Source organism: Typopeltis vanoorti, chromosome 20 (genome assembly GCF_054136105.1).
Source record: "Typopeltis vanoorti isolate ZY-2024b chromosome 20, IOZ_Tvanoo_1.0, whole genome shotgun sequence".
Taxonomy (NCBI): Eukaryota; Metazoa; Arthropoda; class Arachnida; order Uropygi; family Thelyphonidae; genus Typopeltis; species Typopeltis vanoorti.
Window position 1 is genome coordinate 46539302 of NC_143568.1, and position 20560 is coordinate 46559861.

At 34.9% G+C, this 20560-nt stretch overlaps 1 protein-coding gene across 2 annotated transcripts in view; it reads right to left on the reverse strand.

Annotated features, from left to right (window-relative positions):
* LOC150095409 (SRSF protein kinase 3-like) overlaps nucleotides 1–20560 on the reverse strand; it is a 429406-nt gene that overhangs the window by 45646 nt on the left and 363200 nt on the right. For both annotated transcript variants that reach the window (XM_090410594.1, XM_090410593.1), the window contains exon 13: nucleotides 556–663. In XM_090410594.1, coding sequence (XP_090266720.1) covers nucleotides 556–663 — 108 coding nt within the window. The remainder of the gene's footprint in view (nucleotides 1–555; nucleotides 664–20560) is intronic.

A 20560-nucleotide genomic window follows, 5' to 3' on the forward strand; every position in this document is an offset into this window, starting at 1 on the left:
CCAATTGCATAAAACTATTACATCATGTCTGGTAATCATGGATGGCTATATCAAATCATCTTATGTATGTAATCAATGGTGCAGACACAACTGTAGTGCTGAACTATTTTCTTACATCAAATTATCAATTGTTCTCAGATGAGAAAGCGATTACTATTATTTATTACATAAGTAATAGTTTCATCAACGCTATGGAATTTTTTTTTAAACTCGCATGTAAACTAGTTATTGCAGATGTCATGCGAGTTTAAAAAAAAACTCCATAGCATTAGCGTTGATGAAATTATTACTTATGCAATAATTCATTTTTAATAACATTTATTAAATCTTAAATGGTAAACAAAGGTGATATGATTGAGTTAGCATACTGCCAAAAACAAGTTCAAATTAATTATTTTACACTTAGCTATAACTACACCTTTTATAAATTAATTAAGCTCAATATTTTAATTTATAATAAGCTAAGGCTTAAAACTTTAACTAAAGCCAAACTCTCCATATTTTACACTATGTTTATTATAGTACCCATTGAAAATAAATGTAAATATTCCTCACCATGCAAGCAGTACTCCAGATATCTGCTGGTGGTCCATATCCTGCTCCTAATAATACTTCAAGACACCTGTATTGCCTAGTTTGAATGTCCTCTGTAAAGTGATGATGCTAGAAGGAAAATGTTTTAAGTATATGTTAAAATAATAATAATAACAGATTTATGGTGTATATGTTTAACCATAAAACGTTAAATATATGAAAGGTGCTCTTATATATACAGGGTGGCCCATAAGAGTCATGAAGGTATTTAAACATTTAATAACTTTTAATTTATTAATTATTCTTTGTTATAATGAAATACAGAACTGGAGATTTTTTTATTAGTTACGAAAAACCATATCATGTAAATGCCTTTCATTTCTGACTTCACAAAGGGGCCCTTTCTACAGAATGCTCTATGACAGCTGTTAATGTTTCTGGCTGCAGTGCCCTAATTTCTGCACAAATGTTCTCCTTAAACTGTTGGATTGTCTGGGCCTTTTCTACACACTCTTTTCCCTTCCCCATAGGAAGAATTCAGGAGCTGTCAGATCTGGAAAACGAAATAGCCAATTAAGTGCAGATCTTTGGAAATTATTCACTCACCAAAAATGTACCTTAGTAGTTTCACTGTGGCTCCACTGAAGTGGGCAGTGAAAAATTTCCAAAATAAAATAAATCTCTAGTTTCTGCAATTCATTATAACAAAACAAAACAAAGTTATTAAATGTTTAAATGGACCATCCTGTGTATGTGTATTAACAAAAATAACTTAGATGATTATATAGACAAATGATAAAATAGAAAATAACTAATTTATATATAAAGGCACTACTAGTTTCATCTTTCTAAAAGACATCATTGGGTGCATAAATACATAGAAGAAAAAAAAGATACATAAAAACATTACTTGGGTATATCAAAGTTCTAAATTATTAATGGATTGCACACATTAGAATGTATTGCCAGACTAGCTGGGTTGTTGTTCTTGTGCACAAGTATGTGGTCTCACAACCTCCATAGCTGAATAGCAGAGGAGTAACAATCAGAAAGGTTATGGCTGAGGTCGACATTAAGGTGAACAGGATTTAGTGCAATTTCTATTGATTCTAACATTTTTGTTTCAAGTTCATCATAGCATTTGTAAATGCTTTCGGATTTATTCCAGTTTATTGAGTGTATAGTGGATTGATGTCATTGGGATCAGAAGAATTAAGAACATGACTAGATAAGGCCATGGCTGTGGTTTTTACCATAGGTGATATCTGAGATGTTACTGAATTACTGCATGCAAGTCTGGTCTCAATGGTGATCATGATGGAATTTTTCATTTTATGGAGGGCAGGGAAAGTATGTGAGGGTATCCATGGAAGTTGAGATTGAATATTGTCAAGAAGGGGATTAGGGCTAGATTTTTCTCTCATAGAGTAGTGTGCGAGTAGCATGAATGAATTCAAGAACAGGTACGGCAGCTGGTGAAAATAGTACAGCCTCCCTCAACGAGTTCCTGACTCCCTGAAGGTCTCTCTTAATAAAAAATAATAACATGACTGAATAAGGTCATACCCCTGGTTTTACCATAGGTGATATCTCTGAGATGTTCTTTGATATACAACTCAGGTGATTTCTCTGTTTGTCCAGGATTCTGTATTTGGGTTGTTATTAATGACATTTAAGGTCTTGAGTGTGATATACAGTATTTGCCAATGATGCTAAGTTAAGGAGAGTGATAAGGAATGTAGTTAATATAGAATTCATCCAGGCTAATTTGAACAGATGTCAATGAATGTCAGTTCAATGTTGTCAAGTGTAATGTTATGCATTTTGGATGGAGGACATTACAGGAAGAGAACATTAATATGAATTAATTTAAAGTAGTTAATGAAATTAGACTTGGGGGTTATGGACACTGAGGAGTCAAGGTGCTAAGAAGATTAAGTCATTAACAGTGCTATTAAAGGAGACATTAACTTATAGAAATAACGCAGTAATTATTCTCCTACTTTACAAGACTTTGGTATAACCACATCTGGACTACAATGTGCACATATGCCAACTTGGGTCAGCAGATGTCAGTTGAAAAGCATGAATGAAATGATAACTGGCCTATGGAACTGTGCATATGAGAAAATATTGAGAGAATGATTTTTATAGCTTGTGATGGAGGTAGAACTCAGGGTCATTCCTGAAAGCTGGCTAGAGGCGTTGTTAGAAAGCAGTAGAGGTCAGGTTCTTCTTGTGGTGAGTTTGTGTAGAATGGGAGCATTAGATGCTGTAAGTGCATCTTCAGTAAATATGTTCAAGAATATGTATTCAGGTATAAACATCTAAATGGCCCTGCATCATGAGCCCTTGGACTACCTGGAGGAGCTAAATGCTAAATTACACTCCATACTCAAAAGACTTGGTTCCAATATAGATCAGTTATTTAAGTCATTTGAAAGCTTACATAAATTTTATAACATGTATCTTTAGTTGTTGGGTAAGAATAAGAAAATATTTTCTTTATCCCTACTTTTGCTTATTCAAATTTAATCTTATTACCCCTGCATTATAAACAACTGGTAGTACCCATATAACATTTTAAATGCAGCCATTAAGTTTTTTAAATTTCATTCTATCTACACAAAGAATAAAGCAATGCTCAGAGGAAACCAACTACCCTGGATGCTACAGAGATCCAAGTTTTAACTGGTGTAATATATAATTTCATTTGTTAGCTAATAATTAACTTTTATTTAAATCCCAAGCATTTTTATACTGTTTTTTTTTTTAATATTGTTATGATGACCACATAATTTGAATTTACTATTTTTATGACTATAACATACTTAATGAGTTAGAGAGCAATAAGAGGGAAGAACTATTTGAGTTTGAGTTTTGTCTGCTTAATTGCTATGTTAGTGTTTATAAGGTGGCAGAGATATCTGCTTGTGTAGATCAGAATTAGTTCAGTTTGAATGTTTCACTAGTTCGGTAGGAAGAACGGTTTTACTATAAACAATCTATTATAGTATTTTACCTTTTCAAAGATGTAGTTAATACTATTGTTATGTAATATCTTTTAAGGTGCATTTTATATAAACCTAATTGAGAGAAAGCAGACCAATGAGAGTGAAAAATTTAAATAAATTCATACTGTACTGTGGGTATACCAAGTAACTTCAATAATGGAAAATTATGTTCATTTATATGTCCACACTGGAGTGAACTTTGTATAAACTTTCTGATATGCTACAGAGCTGACTTCACCTTGTACAGACACTGAAAAACATTTTCCACATGCAAAAAACTTACATGATTTATTGAAGCACATCAAAGCACTACTCAAGAAATGCATTTCGGCAACACAAGTTTTCCCAATTATGAGTGTTCTGTAATACCTCTATTGTGACAGCTCTCACTAAAGAAAGAGAATGTCAGTGAAACAAACTAAAGATAGTTCAGTCCATAAAAATTATGGAGATTACAATCATATTGAGAATAATTACTTTAATTTCCCAACAGTTTGACTTTCACATTAAGGTCATAATCTGGAGCACACATGCACAAAGGCAAACTATATTACATTTCAAACAGTAGTATGCCAAAGTGACAATGATTTGATCACCTGTTATTCTACTGGCTTGACTTGTAGTGAAAAATAAAAACTATACCAAAGCTATTTCCTATTTATAACATCAGAGAACAAATTCATAAAAATACTTTTAATACAGCAAAATTGGTGGCCCAATCAATAATTTAACATAAGTGTTTGTTGTATTAAAGCAAAGATCCTAGATTACAACAGTCTTAATTATAATTAACTCTTAGACCACAAAGTGATATGGGTAGAATATGTGTCATCCATATTCTTGGCATTTTTAGACCACTATTATTGTTAAAATTAGAGTGGTTGATAAGAATTTCCCAGGCCTATTTAAATTTACACTTGTACCATGTTTTGGTGTGATGTAAACAACAGGAGCATTTCCAGTCAATTCTGTGTATTCAAGGCAGTGCCCTGGTTATTTAAAAAATAGCTATAGTAAATCAATTCAATTATTTACTATAGCTATTAAATTTTAATGTGTCATTTATGTTCCTTTTTCAGATAGGAAATGTACGTCCTGTTTCACCTATCTCTGCCAAATTACAGGTGCAATGAATATGATATACTCCAGCAAAGGAAGTGGATCCTTGGACAAGTTGAGTAAGTTCTTTAATTTTGCAGGAGGTTTAAAGGTGACATTAAGATTGCATTCTGTAGTATTCTGTTTATTTTATCTGATATCCCTTTAATATATGGAATGGCTACAGTTTTATTGTAATGTAGCTTATTTTTGTTTTTAAGTGGAGTCTTGTGAAGAATTTGTTGATAGTATTTTTGGTTTAGTCATTTATCAGGAAGGCATTGCTGATAACTTAATTTATGTTTAAGTGCTTGCTCACTGGAGAAAATGCTTTTTAGTGTTAATGACACCTAATTTTTTTGTTGGATGGTGGCAAAAGATTATGTGTCTATATTAGCCAGTATGTGTAGGCTTACAGTAAACAGTGAAGGAAAGACTGACAAGTATCAAGGAAGTGTGTTCTGACTTTCAATTTCAATTGTATTTTGTTTAGGTGGCTGAGGAAAGTGTCTAATTTCTAATGGCCATGGGACCAGATAACAAAACATCAACATATCTAAACCAGACTTTGATTTTAAAGTAAAGGAATCTAGAGCATTGCTCAAAAGAAAAGCTCCCATATGAAAGTTAGCAATTGGGGGGGGGGGGGTAGTGGTGATCGCATGGCTGGGCCTTCTTTTTGCAGGTAAAAAGTATTTTGCCACACAAAATAGCCAGAACATATTACATGGGCAAAGAGTGCCATGAAATTGTGTGGGAATATGTCCTTGTAAAAGAAGAATTGTATCATTGATTGGGATATTTGTGAAAAGTGTAGAAATCAAAACTAATAAATCACTTTTTTCAAGTGTGATGTCCTTAATTTTGTTTACAAAGTATTGTGTGTTTTTAATATAGGAGGGGAAATGACCTACCAACTCCTTGAGTGTTGATGCCTTCAACCACAGGCTGAAGTGGTACATTCTGATTGTAAATCTTGGGCAAAGCATAAATTCTCAGGAATGATTGTAGTGTAGTTTTTTTAAACTGTATCTGCAGGGCAGGATTGAACTGATTTAAAGTCATTCTGTTGCCTTTTTAATCCAATTAATTGGGTTATTAATACTAACCACCATGGCGAGCAAATCTACACAAATGGCCCCGAGTTACCGGCGTCCCTTAAATGGGACAGGGGTGCGAAGAATCCCCGGGCTCAACATGGTGCGCACAGTAAAACTAGGAACCTGGAATGTCAGAACCTTGTATGAAGCAGGTAAGCTAAGAAATGCTATCCAAGAAATGAAAAGACTTGAAATTGGAATTTTAGGAATGAGTGAAGTTAGGTGGCCAGGATCAGGCAAAACTCAAGTCAATGACATGACAATGTATCACTCTGGAAGTTGTGAAAACAACCATTAAAACGGAGTTGGAATAATGATAAACAAAGAGATCAATAAGTCACTGTTGAGCTTCATCCCTTACTCAGATAGGATGATGTTATTAAAACTGAAAGGACAACCACTAGATGTTAATCTTATACAAGTCTATGCCCCTACTGCTGACAAGAGTGATACCGAGATTGAAGAAACCAAATTGATTACTTACTAATTAATCAACGATTTCGAAGTTCTATAAAGAGTACAAAACCTATCCTAGTGCAGATATTGCTTCTGATCATAACCTACTGGTGGCAGAGTTACAACTTAGACTGAAAGCTATGCTTAAGAAACATCAACAAAAAAGGTTTGATTTGGGAAAATTAAAAAACACAGAGATAAGAAGCAAATTGAGTCAAGATCTGAATCAAGAGCTAGCACTTATCAAGAATGATGACATCATGAGGGTTGATGAATCGTGGGACAAATTGAAATCTGTCTTCATAGAGAAATGTACCAATACCTTATGTCCTAATAGAGCAGTAAAAAAGAAAGATCGGATGACTGATGAAATTCTCTCTCTCATGGATCAACGCAGATCATATAAAAATCATAATCCAACAAAATATACAGAGGTTCAGAAAATTATTAAACACAAGATCAAAAAAGCAAAAGAAATCTGGATGAATGAAAAATGTAAAGAAATAGAAATTCTACAGGAAAAACATGATAATTTTAATCTACACAAAAAGATGAGACCTCAGGTATATATAAGAAAAAACAATTCTGTATCCTTCGAAACAAAAAGGGAGAAATTATATCCAAAAAGGATGACAAAATACAAGAATGGGTGAAATATACAGAAGAACTCTTTACTGATGACAGACAGAACCCAGAAAATACTTATGAACATATGGAAGGTCCATGCATTCTAAAATCAGAAGTAGAATGTGCATTGAACTCAGCTAAAAAAGGTAAAGCCCTAGGACCAGATAGAATACCGGCAGAAATAGTAAAGTTATTAGAAGGTGACAACATTAACATATTAGTAAAGCTATTTAATAAGATCTACGATACAGGCATGATCCCTCAAGACTGGTTACAGTCGACCTTCATCATGCTACCTAAAAAAGTAAATGCGAAAACTTGTAATGACTATAGAATGATCAGCCTAATGAGTCACGTTCTCAAAATGTTTCTAAAAAGAATTCAAAAAAGAATATACACAAAATGTGAAGACACCATCAGTGATACCCAATTCGGCTTTAGAAACGGCTTGAGAACAAGAGAGGCTCTTTTCTGTTCTCAGATCTTATTTCAAAAATGTATTGACCAAAACAAGGTAATATTCATTTGCTTCATCGACTTCGAGAAAGTTGATTTGATTTACAACAAACCCATGGTGGATTATTGTAACCCTTACCCATATATGATGCTATCTTCAAGCCTTTTCCCTTTAAATTAGCCTGTTATCTGCCGGGACAACAATATTGTCAGAACTTATCTTTTGATCTAAAGAAATTCAAACGGCAACAGTCCACTTAGATCTGGTCTTTCTCACATTATCTTAGCATTAAACTGCGGTTTTGCTAATATTTCCTCCCCCATTCTATGGCATATCACCTGAGGGATGTGTGAGCAATTAGTTTTGCTCACACATTCATGAATGCTAACAATGTCACGTTTCTTCAAAATATTTTCAATTCTAATATGACTCTGCTAGTAATATAATCTCTTCACTCTCCCAATTTTTCTTAGAAATTTTCTAACTGTGGTCTAGTGATTGATCAACTGTTAAATTTCTAAACCAGCTCTCAGATTCATGTGTTTAAATTAGTTTGAACAGGGTCTTGTATACAATCTGTTAGTTTTTGACTAATTGCTCTTATTCTTTACACAGCCAAAACATTACGACCACCTATTTAGTAGTGTTGGGAATCCTTTGGATAAGATAAATGCTTCACATGGCTTCCTTAAACAGAGAAGGTGTCTAAGGACGTTATTTTGCCAACCAGACAGAATAATGTCCCAGAGATCAGCAATAGATGCAACAATGGTATTGGCCAGCAGATGATACATTTCACATGATCCCAAAAATGTTCAGTGGGATTCAAATCAGAAGAATTAGGCAGCTAGGTGAGCATATGGTATGTTTTTGGATATGCTCTTCAAAGCATACTTGTAAAATGTAAGCCTTGTGACAAGTAGAATTTATCTTGTTGGAAGAGTCAGATCTATTGGGTCACAATGTCATCAAAATAATCACAAGGTAAGAATAATGGTCAAGGCGATGAGGATCCAGTGATGCATATGAAACCAATCCCCATACTAGGAAACCATCAACACTGACCTGTTTGCAGTCAGCCAACCATGCAGTCTTAGGTTGGACATGTTAGGCATTATGAGTGTATAAACTGATTCCAATGACAATCCACAATATCAGCTTTGTGTATTATTGTCTGTTTCTGCATTCAATTTGCATCTTCACTAAAAATTGTAACTTAAATAGCTGAAATGTTTTAAATGTTCTACAGGTTTTCCATTCAGCTGATGTTTTCTTGATGGTCTTGTCTATTTGTATAGTCTTTTTATTGCTGATCTTCAAACTAAATTTATTGTAGCAACTAATCAATTTAGTTAAGAAATTCTGCATATTTATACAGGAATTATGACATCATTTGCATAAAGCAAAGAGCTGAGATTAACATTCCAATTTTGATATGTTTAATACCACTTTTCTTCACAATGGAATCCGTACAAAGGATGAATAATAGTAGAGACAGTGTCCTCTTTTCTGACACCTGATGTTACATCATACCATCTTCCTGTACCTCCCTTGATTCTAACTGCTAAATACTTATACACTATGTACTGGTTATTAAATACTAATTATATGGTGACCTCTTGTCACCATATAATTAGTATTTTAAACAGCACCTTGGTTCTCTTGACACCTTACCTTGTCATATGCCTTTTCCAGATTATAAAACTTAAACAGATCCTTGTTATATTCCCATGATTTCTGAAATGTTTATCTTAAAGTGAATACCTGATTCTGACAACTGCTATTTGGACTGATTTCAAGCACAGCCTTTCTCCAGTATCTCTTCTGGAATTTTCCTCAGTCCACCCTGCATTTATTGTGCTAATCTGCTGATGCATGACATCTACAACATCCTGTAGACCCCCTTCTGGTCTATAGCAGCAACTGACAATATATTTTACCCTACTGGTAAATCTTGCACTTGCATTTGAATTGCATACCAGTTGATAGGATTCAACTATTGAAATATGCTATTTCAGGCAGAGGATTTTTCTGCTGCATTTTGATACATTTAGCCAGAATGACGTAGACGAATTGCTTGTGGATAATGCCTTAAGTGACAATGATATTATTGGATATCGATTAACTTTAGATATCATCGAAGATCTAGAAAACAATAGTGAAGCGGAAGAAAAACCTGTCCCCCTCACTGCAAATATAATTCGAGAAGATCTTGAACTGTGAAATAAATTGGAAAATCATTTTCTTGTTCATGACAAAAATTCTGAACAAGCCTTTAAATTCAAACGTGAGCTGAAGAACTGTATGTCTGGATATCGCGAACGGTATAAAAAAATTAGTAAAATCATCATTGCAAAGTTTAATCGCTGATTACATTGTCAGAAGAAAAAAATCAGCACAGAACGAGGGTGAAGCCAATTCTGTTTGTGAAGAACCATTGCCTTTACCATACAGATCTGATGCGCTGACTATATCTTCTGGTGATGCAAGTGATTTCACACAAGTTCACAAACGTTGCTGAATATTGTCTAATAGCAATGATAATTCTGATGAAAAAATGTAAACAAAAAAGTTACTTTTCAATAAAATTAAATGAATAAAGCTTTAAAACAAACTTAGGCATTCTTATTTTCCTGAATTTTTATAAACTTTTTTTATGCGATTTTAGGTTTATTTTAATTCATCGCTTCGGTTTTATGTGGTTTTAGAAAATTATGGAACATATCCCTAATTTTTCAACGTAAGTTAGGTCGTTTTTGTGCGATTTTCTGTGGAACTTATCTACTGCATAAAAAGAGACCTGATTATCTGTGTGTGTGTGTGTGTGTGTGTGTGTGTGTGTGTGTGTGTATTCCTGAGCTTCTACTCGGCTGTAATGGTACATTTTAAAGAATAAATATTTAATGACTTAAACCGAGGACATACAGTTCTTCTCGGTTTAAGTCATTAAATATTTATTCTTTAAAAAAAAAAAAAAAAAATATATATATATATATATATAACTGATTTACTCAGCTGAGATATATATTTTTTTTAAAAAATAGACTAAATGACTATAAGCCAAGAGATAAAAACAGAAACACTATTTTAATTAAGTAGACTGCACAACCAGTTTAGTCTTCTTAGACGACCAACTTCTTTGGATGCATAGCAAGAGGGAACTATCAACAAACATTGCGAAAGACAAAAATCTATACATTAAGCATTAACATATTAACATTTGAAGTTGTTCTGTGTATCTCTTAATTATTGGGCTTGTGCATGTTTTCAAGGTCTCGTGAACGGCATGATAGCAATGCAATGACAGTCTGAGAGATAATAGCTGAGGTTAGTGTTGAGATGCACTGGATTGAGGATGATTTCTTTTGATTCTATAATTCTTCTTTCCGGTTCATCATAGCATCGAAAGATATTTTCCGATTTGTTCCATAAGACTGGATGAATGATAAGAGTTTTCCTTGTCAGCATCATCAGAATTCAGGACATGGTTCGACAGAGCATGTGCTCTGGTTCTGCCGTATGTATGTGACGTCTCTTTTATGTTCCTCTAGACATAATTGAATGGATTTTTTCATCTGGCCAAAATAAGGCATGTTACAGTTGCACCAAATATGGTAAATGCCAGGATATTTGAGGCTGTTATGTTTTTGTTTGGCATACTGAGCAAGGAATGGAGTTTAAGTACAGGAGTGAAAGAAGTCTGGATGTTATATTGTGGGGATATGTAGCCTTTTTCACTATGGTGAGGAGGTGGATTAAATAGTAGCTTATTAACTGTTTGTTTTGAATGAAAGGTTGTAAGAAGAAATTGAAGTTCTTTGTTAATATCTTTTTCTTCATGGAGGAGGGAGAGAGAGCACATTTGCCTAGCGTAGAAATAATGTCAAGTTTTTGAGGTGGATAGTGATGTGACTGACTCTACATGGAGATATCTATTGTTATGAGTTGGTTTCCTGTAAATAGAGATTTTTAATTTCTGCAATACACAAGTGAGTTTAACATCCAGTTTTGTTTCTACATGGTGTCTTTAAACTGGAAATAACCAGAATTAACACAGCGGGTTAATAAAGACATTGTTCTTCTGTAGGCACATTCGTGAAGAGGGAAAGGACATCAAAACTAGCCATAATTTCTTCTTTTTGAATATGTATGTTTTTGATACTCGAAACAAAATCAACAGAATTTTTGATGAAAGAAGAGGACAAGCCGAATAATCATTTTAGGGATTTGGCTAAATACTTTGAGTTTATAAGTAGGTGAATCAATGCCTTCTGCAATTGGTCTCAGTGGAGTACAGGTATCCCTTGATTAATGTGATTAATTAATCTTTCAATGTTACCACGTATATCAAAATTGCATTAATCAAGTATAATAACTAGCCATAATTTCTTCTTTTTGAATATGTATGTTTTTGATACTCGAAACAAAATCAACAGAATTTTTGATGAAAGAAGAGGACAAGCCGAATAATCATTTTAGGGATTTGGCTAAATACTTTGAGTTTATAAGTAGGTGAATCAATGCCTTCTGCAATTGGTCTCAGTGGAGTACAGATATCCCTTGATTAATGTGATTAATTAATCTTTCAATGTTACCACGTATATCAAAATTGCATTAATCAAGTATAATAATCAATGGTAAAAATTCATTTTATATGGTACTCTTTTAGGAATGATGAAAAATGAATGCAAAGTAAATGTTTAACAATTTAGTAATGTGTGTACCTACATTAATTACTGCAATTTTTTATCAAAAAAAATTATCAAGAGTCATTTGAACAGTCTCAGTTTTTTTCATACCAGCATAAATTCTAATAACAAGCAAAATGACTCTCTATTCGTCGGCAAACAGGCATTCTTCAATTAACATCTGGATCCATATCCATTACTTGCTGCTTAAGCGATTCTAAACTGTGAAATATTCCAAACAGTTATTTGATTGTTATCTCCTTTGGAACCTCATCTTCACATTCCATTTCTTCGTTGTCACTGAAATCTTTTGAATTTGATAATTCTTTAACATCTTCTACATCAACACCATCGAAACCAAGGTCTTCACCAATTGCAACAATTTTTTCAACCACGTTGTTCACAGGATTGCAGCTAGAAGATACTTGCTCCCATGAGTAATGAATGTTTTCAATTGCGTGTTTAATGTTAAAATTTTTCCAAAATTCTTGGAGCGTAATCGCATTTTCTCCCATTGTTGTTTCTACTGCCTTTGAGAATGTCTTTTTAAGAAAATAGGCTTTGAAAGTTGCAATGACGCCCATGTCCATGGGTTGTAGCAAGGATGATGTCGTATTTGGTGGAAAAAATAAAACTTTCACATTCTCACACAGCCCATTAAGAGAATATGAAGAGCTTTGAAAGCAAAGTTAAATAGCTGCCAGACAAAAATAAGACAAACCAATCTTTGAATAGGCTTTGGATAATCCAAGCCTTCTGATTCGCCCCCAAATTACAGGTAAAGAGTTCTTGTCACATCCTTTTAAAGACCTTGGGTTCTGAGTTCGATAGAGATTGAAGCAGCAGCTTCAATTTAAAATCTCCATTAGCATTCCCACCATGCATAACAAACGTTAAGCAATCTTTTGATACTTTATAGTCAAGGGCGTGCTGCTACTTTTTTTGATATAAAAGTTCTAGATGGAATTTTTTTCCAACAGAGGCTAGTTTCATCGACAACGAAAATTTGGCGGTAATTGTAATAATTTTTTTCAATAATTTTCTGCGGCTCAGCAGGAAATGTAGATGCAGCATCTTCATCGGCACTTGCAGCTTCACCTGCTATAGCCCTAGATTTAAAACTTTCAAGCCAGCCTTTGCTAGCTGCGAATTTTGAATTGTCTTCTTTATATTTAGTCTCTTTAAGTCTTGAAAAGAGGCTTAGAGCTTTGTCTGTAATATTATAGTCACTAACTGGAATTCTCTTTTGATTGCAATCTTCCAGCTAAATAATCAACAGATCTTCCATTTCAACTATTATAGCACTTCGGTTACGTGTGCATTGCATACTTGCAGATGTAGATGCAACTTTACCTTTCTCGCAATACTCATCAGCTTTGGATAAAATAGTCAATATTATAGACTTGTTAAAACCAAAAAAAATTCACTTGCAATCTTACTTTTAACTTTCACCACGTTTAAATCTTTTAATTAAATCAAGTTTTGTATCTAAGGTAATTACTTTCCTCCTCTTTTTTTCACTTAATGACCCAGCTGTGGGATTGCTCTTATTCTTCGACATGATTAATGGGCTGTAAAATTTACGAAGAACGTAATTTGTAAATAAAGTAGAACAACTGGAGCTTATAATACATTCACTCTTAATGCTGACAGTGAAGTAACTGGTTGGTTCTCAGGCTCTGGGAGCCAGCTTCGTGGGAGGAATGATGTCATCATGCTCACAACTTTCTTTCTTTCTCTCAGCCAGGAAACACTCCTGAGGCTTGCATGTTTTTACATGGTAAATTTAAGGTACAGGCATGTTAATTAAAACTCTTGCCACATGTATAAAGGGATTGTCACAATTAATTTTGCTGCATTAATCAAATCCAGCATTAAGCAAGGGATACCTCTTTTTTCTTTATGAATTTTTGGTAATCCATATAATCAAGAGAAGAATGAAGTGAACTAAGAGACAATCTACTATTTCTAGGAAACTCTGTAGTTGTTCTTAGATGGTTGTTTGTATAGTTATGGAGTTCACGAGTTGGATCTCTGTCAAGAATAAAGTGGGTATCTGTTTGTTCGTTTCCCTCTTCACGAATGTGCCTACAAAAGTTCTTACTCTGTTAAAAGATAAATTATCAAACAAAGTAATGTCTTTATTAACCCTTTATTAAGACCTGGGTAAATTCCATCCAGACCTTTATCAGGGCTGTTCAACTGAAAGTGAGTTAATTCGAGGTTTAATGGAATATTATCAGCACTGAGAAAGGATTAAAACTAATTTTAATCCTTCCAATATTTTGCCTAAGTCACAGAGACATTACAAAAAACTCTTTGTAGCAACCATCCGGTCAGAAGAACACAAGTCATACATCTGCAATCACGATTATGGGCAATCTGGCCTTGCAGACCATGTTTTGGATACATCCCACAGGATCTCCTGGAATAAAACCACCATGCTCCACCATAATAAATTCAAAAAAAGAAAGACTGTTCTTTGAACCTGCATCTGCACTCAGGAATCAACCTAATTTAAACAAATACGATTGCATTAAACTTCCCAAAAAATTTGGGAAACATTAATTATCAGAATCCCTCTTTACATCCTAGGCCTCCTGCAAATGTCCATAGAGGTGCACCACCTAGATAGGACTTTAGTTTCACTCACTACTGTATTGTATTGTATTTGTGTTGTTACAAAGAGTTTATTGTAATCCCTGAAGATGTCTCTGTGACGGAGAAGAAATATTGGAAGTATTAAAATTTGTTTTAATCCTTTCTCAGTGCTGATAATATTCCATTAAACCTCCAACATAAATTCTTCACAGCACTTAAGCCTCAACACATAGATTCTGATCATTCATGGTGAAGAAATAGCATGCAAAGCAAAACAATACAGTAAGTCGAAACTACGCTTATCAAGGCAATTAAATCGGCTGGCCTTTTTAAAAAGATGTCAGGACTCAGGAGTTATTCCTTTAGACTTTAAACCAAATTTAAATCAAATAAAGCCCTCCGGATATACAAACGTACTAGTCTGGCACTATTACGAGAGCAGATTACTGTAACCGTGCACCAGCCTCGCCAACATTGGCTCGTTACAATCAGAGCTCTCCACTATACTCAATCCTGAACTTTGGTCCATTCTCTTTGGCATCTCAGAAAGAATTCCAAAAAATAAAAAATAAGCACATCAAAAAGTTTAATAACCTTTGTAATTCTAAACCTCTACCAAAAGTTCAACCGCTCCATATAGTAGTCAACCTATCTTCTAAAAGACTCAGTGAAGATGTTGTTAGTGCCCTAAGCCTTGGACACAATTTTGCCGTCACATCTAAAGACGTTCCGGTATTGGATATTATGTACAACATCGAACGCAGAATCTGTCATTTGGCTCCAGAAACAGCCAATAACATCAGACTTGATGTAGCTAACATCCTCTCCTGGTCGTCACCTCAAAAAATTAATTTATCTTCCAGACAACTCACTGCCCTCAGAAAATTACGGAAACAAAAAAGTATTGTCATCATCAGAACTGATAAGGGTAATGCCACAGTTGTTCTTAACGCCTCTGAATATAATCGAAAAATGGATATTTTTCTCCGTGATCACACTACCTACATACCACTTGAACACGATCCCACAAAAACTCAAGTTAAAAAATCTACTTAAAGTGTCCTACTGACATTACAAAAAAACTCAAACCATCCGGTTTCTATCCCCCCCCCCCCCCCGTATATACAGTTTACCTAAAATCCACAAACCTAATTCTCCCCTAAGACCTATAGTAGATGCCATTAATGCACCTTGCCACAAACTGTCAAAGCAGCTAGCTAACTCTTTAACGCCCCCCCCCCCCCTCACTGGTCTCACCACATCGTATGTAAAAAAAAAAAAAAAACTCCACCCACTTTAAAAACCTAATTGAAGATCTTACTTTAAATAATACAGACATATTGGTCAGCTTTGACATCATCTCATTGTTTACCAATATTCCCCTAATTGACACCTTAACACTCTTAAAAAATGTTTTTCCTTCTGATATCTCAGAGCTCTTTTCCTTTGCCATCAACTGTGGTTATTTTTCTTGGAAGAACAAAATCTACAGATAGAGGGAACTGCTATGTATCCCCCCCCCGCTTGCAAGTTTTTACATGGAAAATTTTGAAAAATGAGCCATAGACTCTTCCCCTCTAAAATCTTCTATCTGGCTAAGATATGTAGATGATGTGTTCTCTATTTGGCCTCATGGCCCAGACACATTAGATTCCTTCCTCAGTCACCTCAATAGTCTACATCCAAGAATCCAGTTTATTATGGAAAAGGAAAATAACAATAGTTTACCCTTCCTAGACACCTTAGTAACATGCCTTCCTAATGGCAACCTTTCTTTCTCTGTATATAGAAAACCTACTCATACAGGCAGATACATTCACAAACTCTCCCACCACCACCCCTCTCAGCAATATGGCATTATTAAAACTCTGACCAATAGGGCCCACAATCTTTGTTCCAGCGAAACTGCCCTTTCAACCAAACTCAAACACATACACAACACCTTCCTTCCCAATGGCTACAGAATTAAAAAAAATAATCAAGTCCTTCCTCATTCCCCGACGATCTCTTCAGAAATGCCATCACCACACTTTACATCCATGGTACATTAGAAAAAATAGCCAATCATTAAAAAAGTACAACCTCCATACAGCTTTTAAGCCCCACCGTAAACTTGCTACCCTTATCCGTTCCACCAAAGATCAGCTCCGTACTCTCTCAGTGCCTGGAGTATATAGAGTACCCTGTGCCTGTAAACTGGCTTACTTTGGACAGGCAGGCAGATCAGCAAGCATCCAGTTAGAAGAACAAGTCACACATCTGCAATCACGATTATGGTCAAATCTGGCCTGGCAGACAATGTTTTGGATACATCCCACAGGATCTCCTGGGAAAAAAACACCATATTAAATTCAAAAAAGAAAGACTGTTCCTTGAATCTGCACTCAGGAATCAACCTAATTTAAACAAATATGGTTGCATTACACTTCCCAAAATTTGGGAAACATTAATTATCAGAGATTTCTCTTTACATCCTAGGCCTCCTGCAAATGCCCATAGAGGGCGCACTACCTAGATAGGACTTTAGTGTCACTCACTATTGTATATGTGTCTGTGTTATTACAAAGAGTTTTTTGTAATCCCTGAAGAGGTCTCTGTGACGGAGACGAAATATAGGAAGCATTAAAATTAGTTTTAATCCTTTCTCAGTGCTGATAATATTCCATTAAACCTCCAACATGAATTCTTCACAGCACTTAAGCCTCAACACACTGAAAGTGAGTTAGCCAGTCTCATAGGGAGGCAGCAGGGTTTTTACATCCTGGAAACTTTGGTTTTTCATTCTGCAAACCAGCCCCATGAACACACATATCTACAGATATAAAATACTTGCCCACAGAGGGATGCAGCAGAGGAATAGAAGGCTGGCCACATTGTAATATCAAAATTGGAGAGTTATGCTTCAAAAAAGACTTTAGTAAAAACCTATGATTCTTTAACTAAGTTATATTTATCTGAATAAGCACTATGAAAATTAGCAATAAAAATGCAAAAACTATGAAATACAAATGTAGGAAACTGGGGACCAAACTTTTAATGGAAAATGTACAAAACAAGTAAAATATTTCTGCTATTTTGACTAGTGAAGACAGAAAATTAAATTTGGGTATAGATAATAAATAAACAAAGCTGGTATATAGGGGAAACTAGCTGAATAAGCTTAAAAGGAAAATCAGTTGCCATTATCACAACGAGGTGGCAACACTTATACTCCATTTTTTGCTTCTGCTAACAGTATTGAATACAATAAAAATAGATGGATGCATTCCAAAATGATACATTAGCTAATCATGAACTAATGAAATGAAGTTCTATTTGATTCTGTGCAGCTTGTCCATGGCTATGGGCAACCTATTTAATCTGACTGACCACAATTGTGATGGTGTAGACATTTCTTACATTCCTCCAGACGGACACTGGCGGATAGTTCATAACTCTTATTTTATTTTATTTTTTTGGAAATAACGTATACTCAAATATTATCTATAAAAAATGTTAATACTTTCCTCCATTATGGCAACATTACATTGCCATCATCAAGGATCCCAAAGAACAATGGTATGTGCACACAGACACTAACACTGCGCAAATGAGGCTGAAGGAAGGCAACAGAAGTCAGGTCGAGAATCCTAAACGGTGTCCCCCTAGTGGGCTAAATTGGATAGTATTGGCCAATGGATGAAGATCTTAGGATGAAAGCTCCCCAAATTTGGAGCAGTCTCATGCACTCAAATTTTGTTGAGGTTTGGAAAGTTTTTCGTGCTAAGGCAGATTCAAGAAATAGTAGTCTTTCCTATTTGTATTTGTTGCAGTGTAATAGTCATGCTCTTCCAGTTATCCTGTGGTAAGTGTCCAAAGCATGGTCAGCAAGTCCTGAGTGACTACTGGCAGAATCAGATGTAGTCTTTGTGTTCAGTTCAGATATTGGCTATCCTGCCTGTTTAGCCATAGCAGCAGTTTGCAACTGCAAGGGACCTGGTAGTTTTAGGGAATGTGGCTGGTCTTTGGTGGAGCAGATAAGAGATGCCAATTTCTTAAGTGGTCTAAGTGATTGTAAGGTTGTATTTCCTTAGGATTTTTGTAAATTTTTTTATGTGTCCTGGATGTATGGAATGGTGATAGATCTTGAGTACTCTCTGCTCTAAAGGGGGGGAGAGATTACAGCTGAAAGATTCTAATTTTTTTGGGGGTTGTAACCATTGCCTAAGAAAATGTTGAGGATATGGTCAAGTTCAGTAGTTAGGACACTGTTTATCAGAACTGATTAATTTTGCCTTGTTATATAAGGTTTTTATAATCCCATATTGTTGGGAGGAGGGGGGATGACTGCTGGTGAATGTATCTACCTCTATGTGCAGGTTTTCTGTAAACAGAGAAAACTGTGTTGTTGATTGTTTAGATGTGTTAAGAAATTGGGGAGGGAATCTAGGCCACATGAAAATGGAGAGCATATTATCCACATAATGTAGCTAGACAGTGAGCTTATGTGGGGCAGGGTTTAAAGCTTTTTCTTCAAAGGTCTCCATGAAGAAGTTGGCCAAGGGTGACAAAAATGGAGAACCCATGGTTGTCCCCTCTATCTGTTTGTAGAATTTTCCTTGCCAAATGAAATAGCCTGAGTTCATGGTGAACTGAAGCAGGGCTAAGATATTGAGAAGAAATATGGCTTGGATGAGGTCTAGGGTATCTTTGAGTGGGACATTAGTGAATAAAGAGGAGACATCAAAACTGACCATTATGTTAGTGTGTTGGAGCGTGTGGTTTTCTATACTGGCTTTAAAGTGTGCTAAGTTTTTTTTATGTGTGAAGGTGTGTTGCCAGTGTCTGAGCACTTTGGCTAATTTGTATGTGGGTGAATCAATGCCATCCACAATGGGACATAATGGCATATTTTATTTATAGATTTTTGGTAATCCATCTGGGATAGTCTAGAGTTGCCGTATTTACTCAAATATAACTCGCCCTCACGTATATCTCACACCTCCTTGATTTACTTTATGAAAAATGAAATTAAAAGTTTACCTTGTAAATTTAAAAAAAATGTAAACAGCGATGCACAATCACGTTCACAATCACTGCAGATGAAAGAAAGTTGCCTCCTTACGTAACATTCAAAGGAAAACAATGCTGAAGGGGAAATTTCCCTCTGGAATTCATGTAAGAGTTCAAGAAAAAGGGTGGATGGATACCACAATGGTTCAAGATTGGCTTAGGACAAGTTGAAGCTGTTCAAGACTGGCAGTAGGCGATAGCGAATAGAAGATTCCTGGTAAGTCATATACCCCATTTTCAATTTTTTTTTTTTTTTTTTTTTTTTTTAAATCATGGTGATCTTATGATTCTGATATGATAAAAGGACATGCAATAATGAAACTGCTTGTTTTAATTTAATTACAGAACCATTGTCACTAAAGATTCAAATATAACACATGAAGGTAAGCAGCCGACTGCATAAATAATGATAATTAAAATTTAAATGCATTAATTTTATAAATAATGTGAGCAATTATAAATTATAATGAATACTGAATATTTAATTATAAACCAAAAATTTAGTTTTTTTTCCTGAAAAATTTTAGTTTCTGAAAATCCCCAGCATATATCTTGCACCATGATTCTTTAATTTTGGGAAAAAAGTGAGAGTCATATTTGATTAAATAGGGTATAAATTTATAGTCTGTGACTTCCACCTGATCAGTGTACTAGTGGGATCATAACCTATATAGGGAATTAGGTAGAACAATCTAGAAGTAAGAGGCAGGCTTACCTGTGTAATATAAATGGTTTAAAACCAGAGTGGCATTTCCCTTATCTGCTTTGGTAAGTACTATTTAATTTCTTGCAGAGCTTCAAATTCTTTTCTTGATAGGTTGCTTTTTGGTCGTTTAGCATAAGTGAGTACATTGGCTAGATCCAGTCAGATGATGTTGGTTATGTGGTTGGGAAGGAGGAGAATACCTCATTCTACTTAGATCATTATTTCTA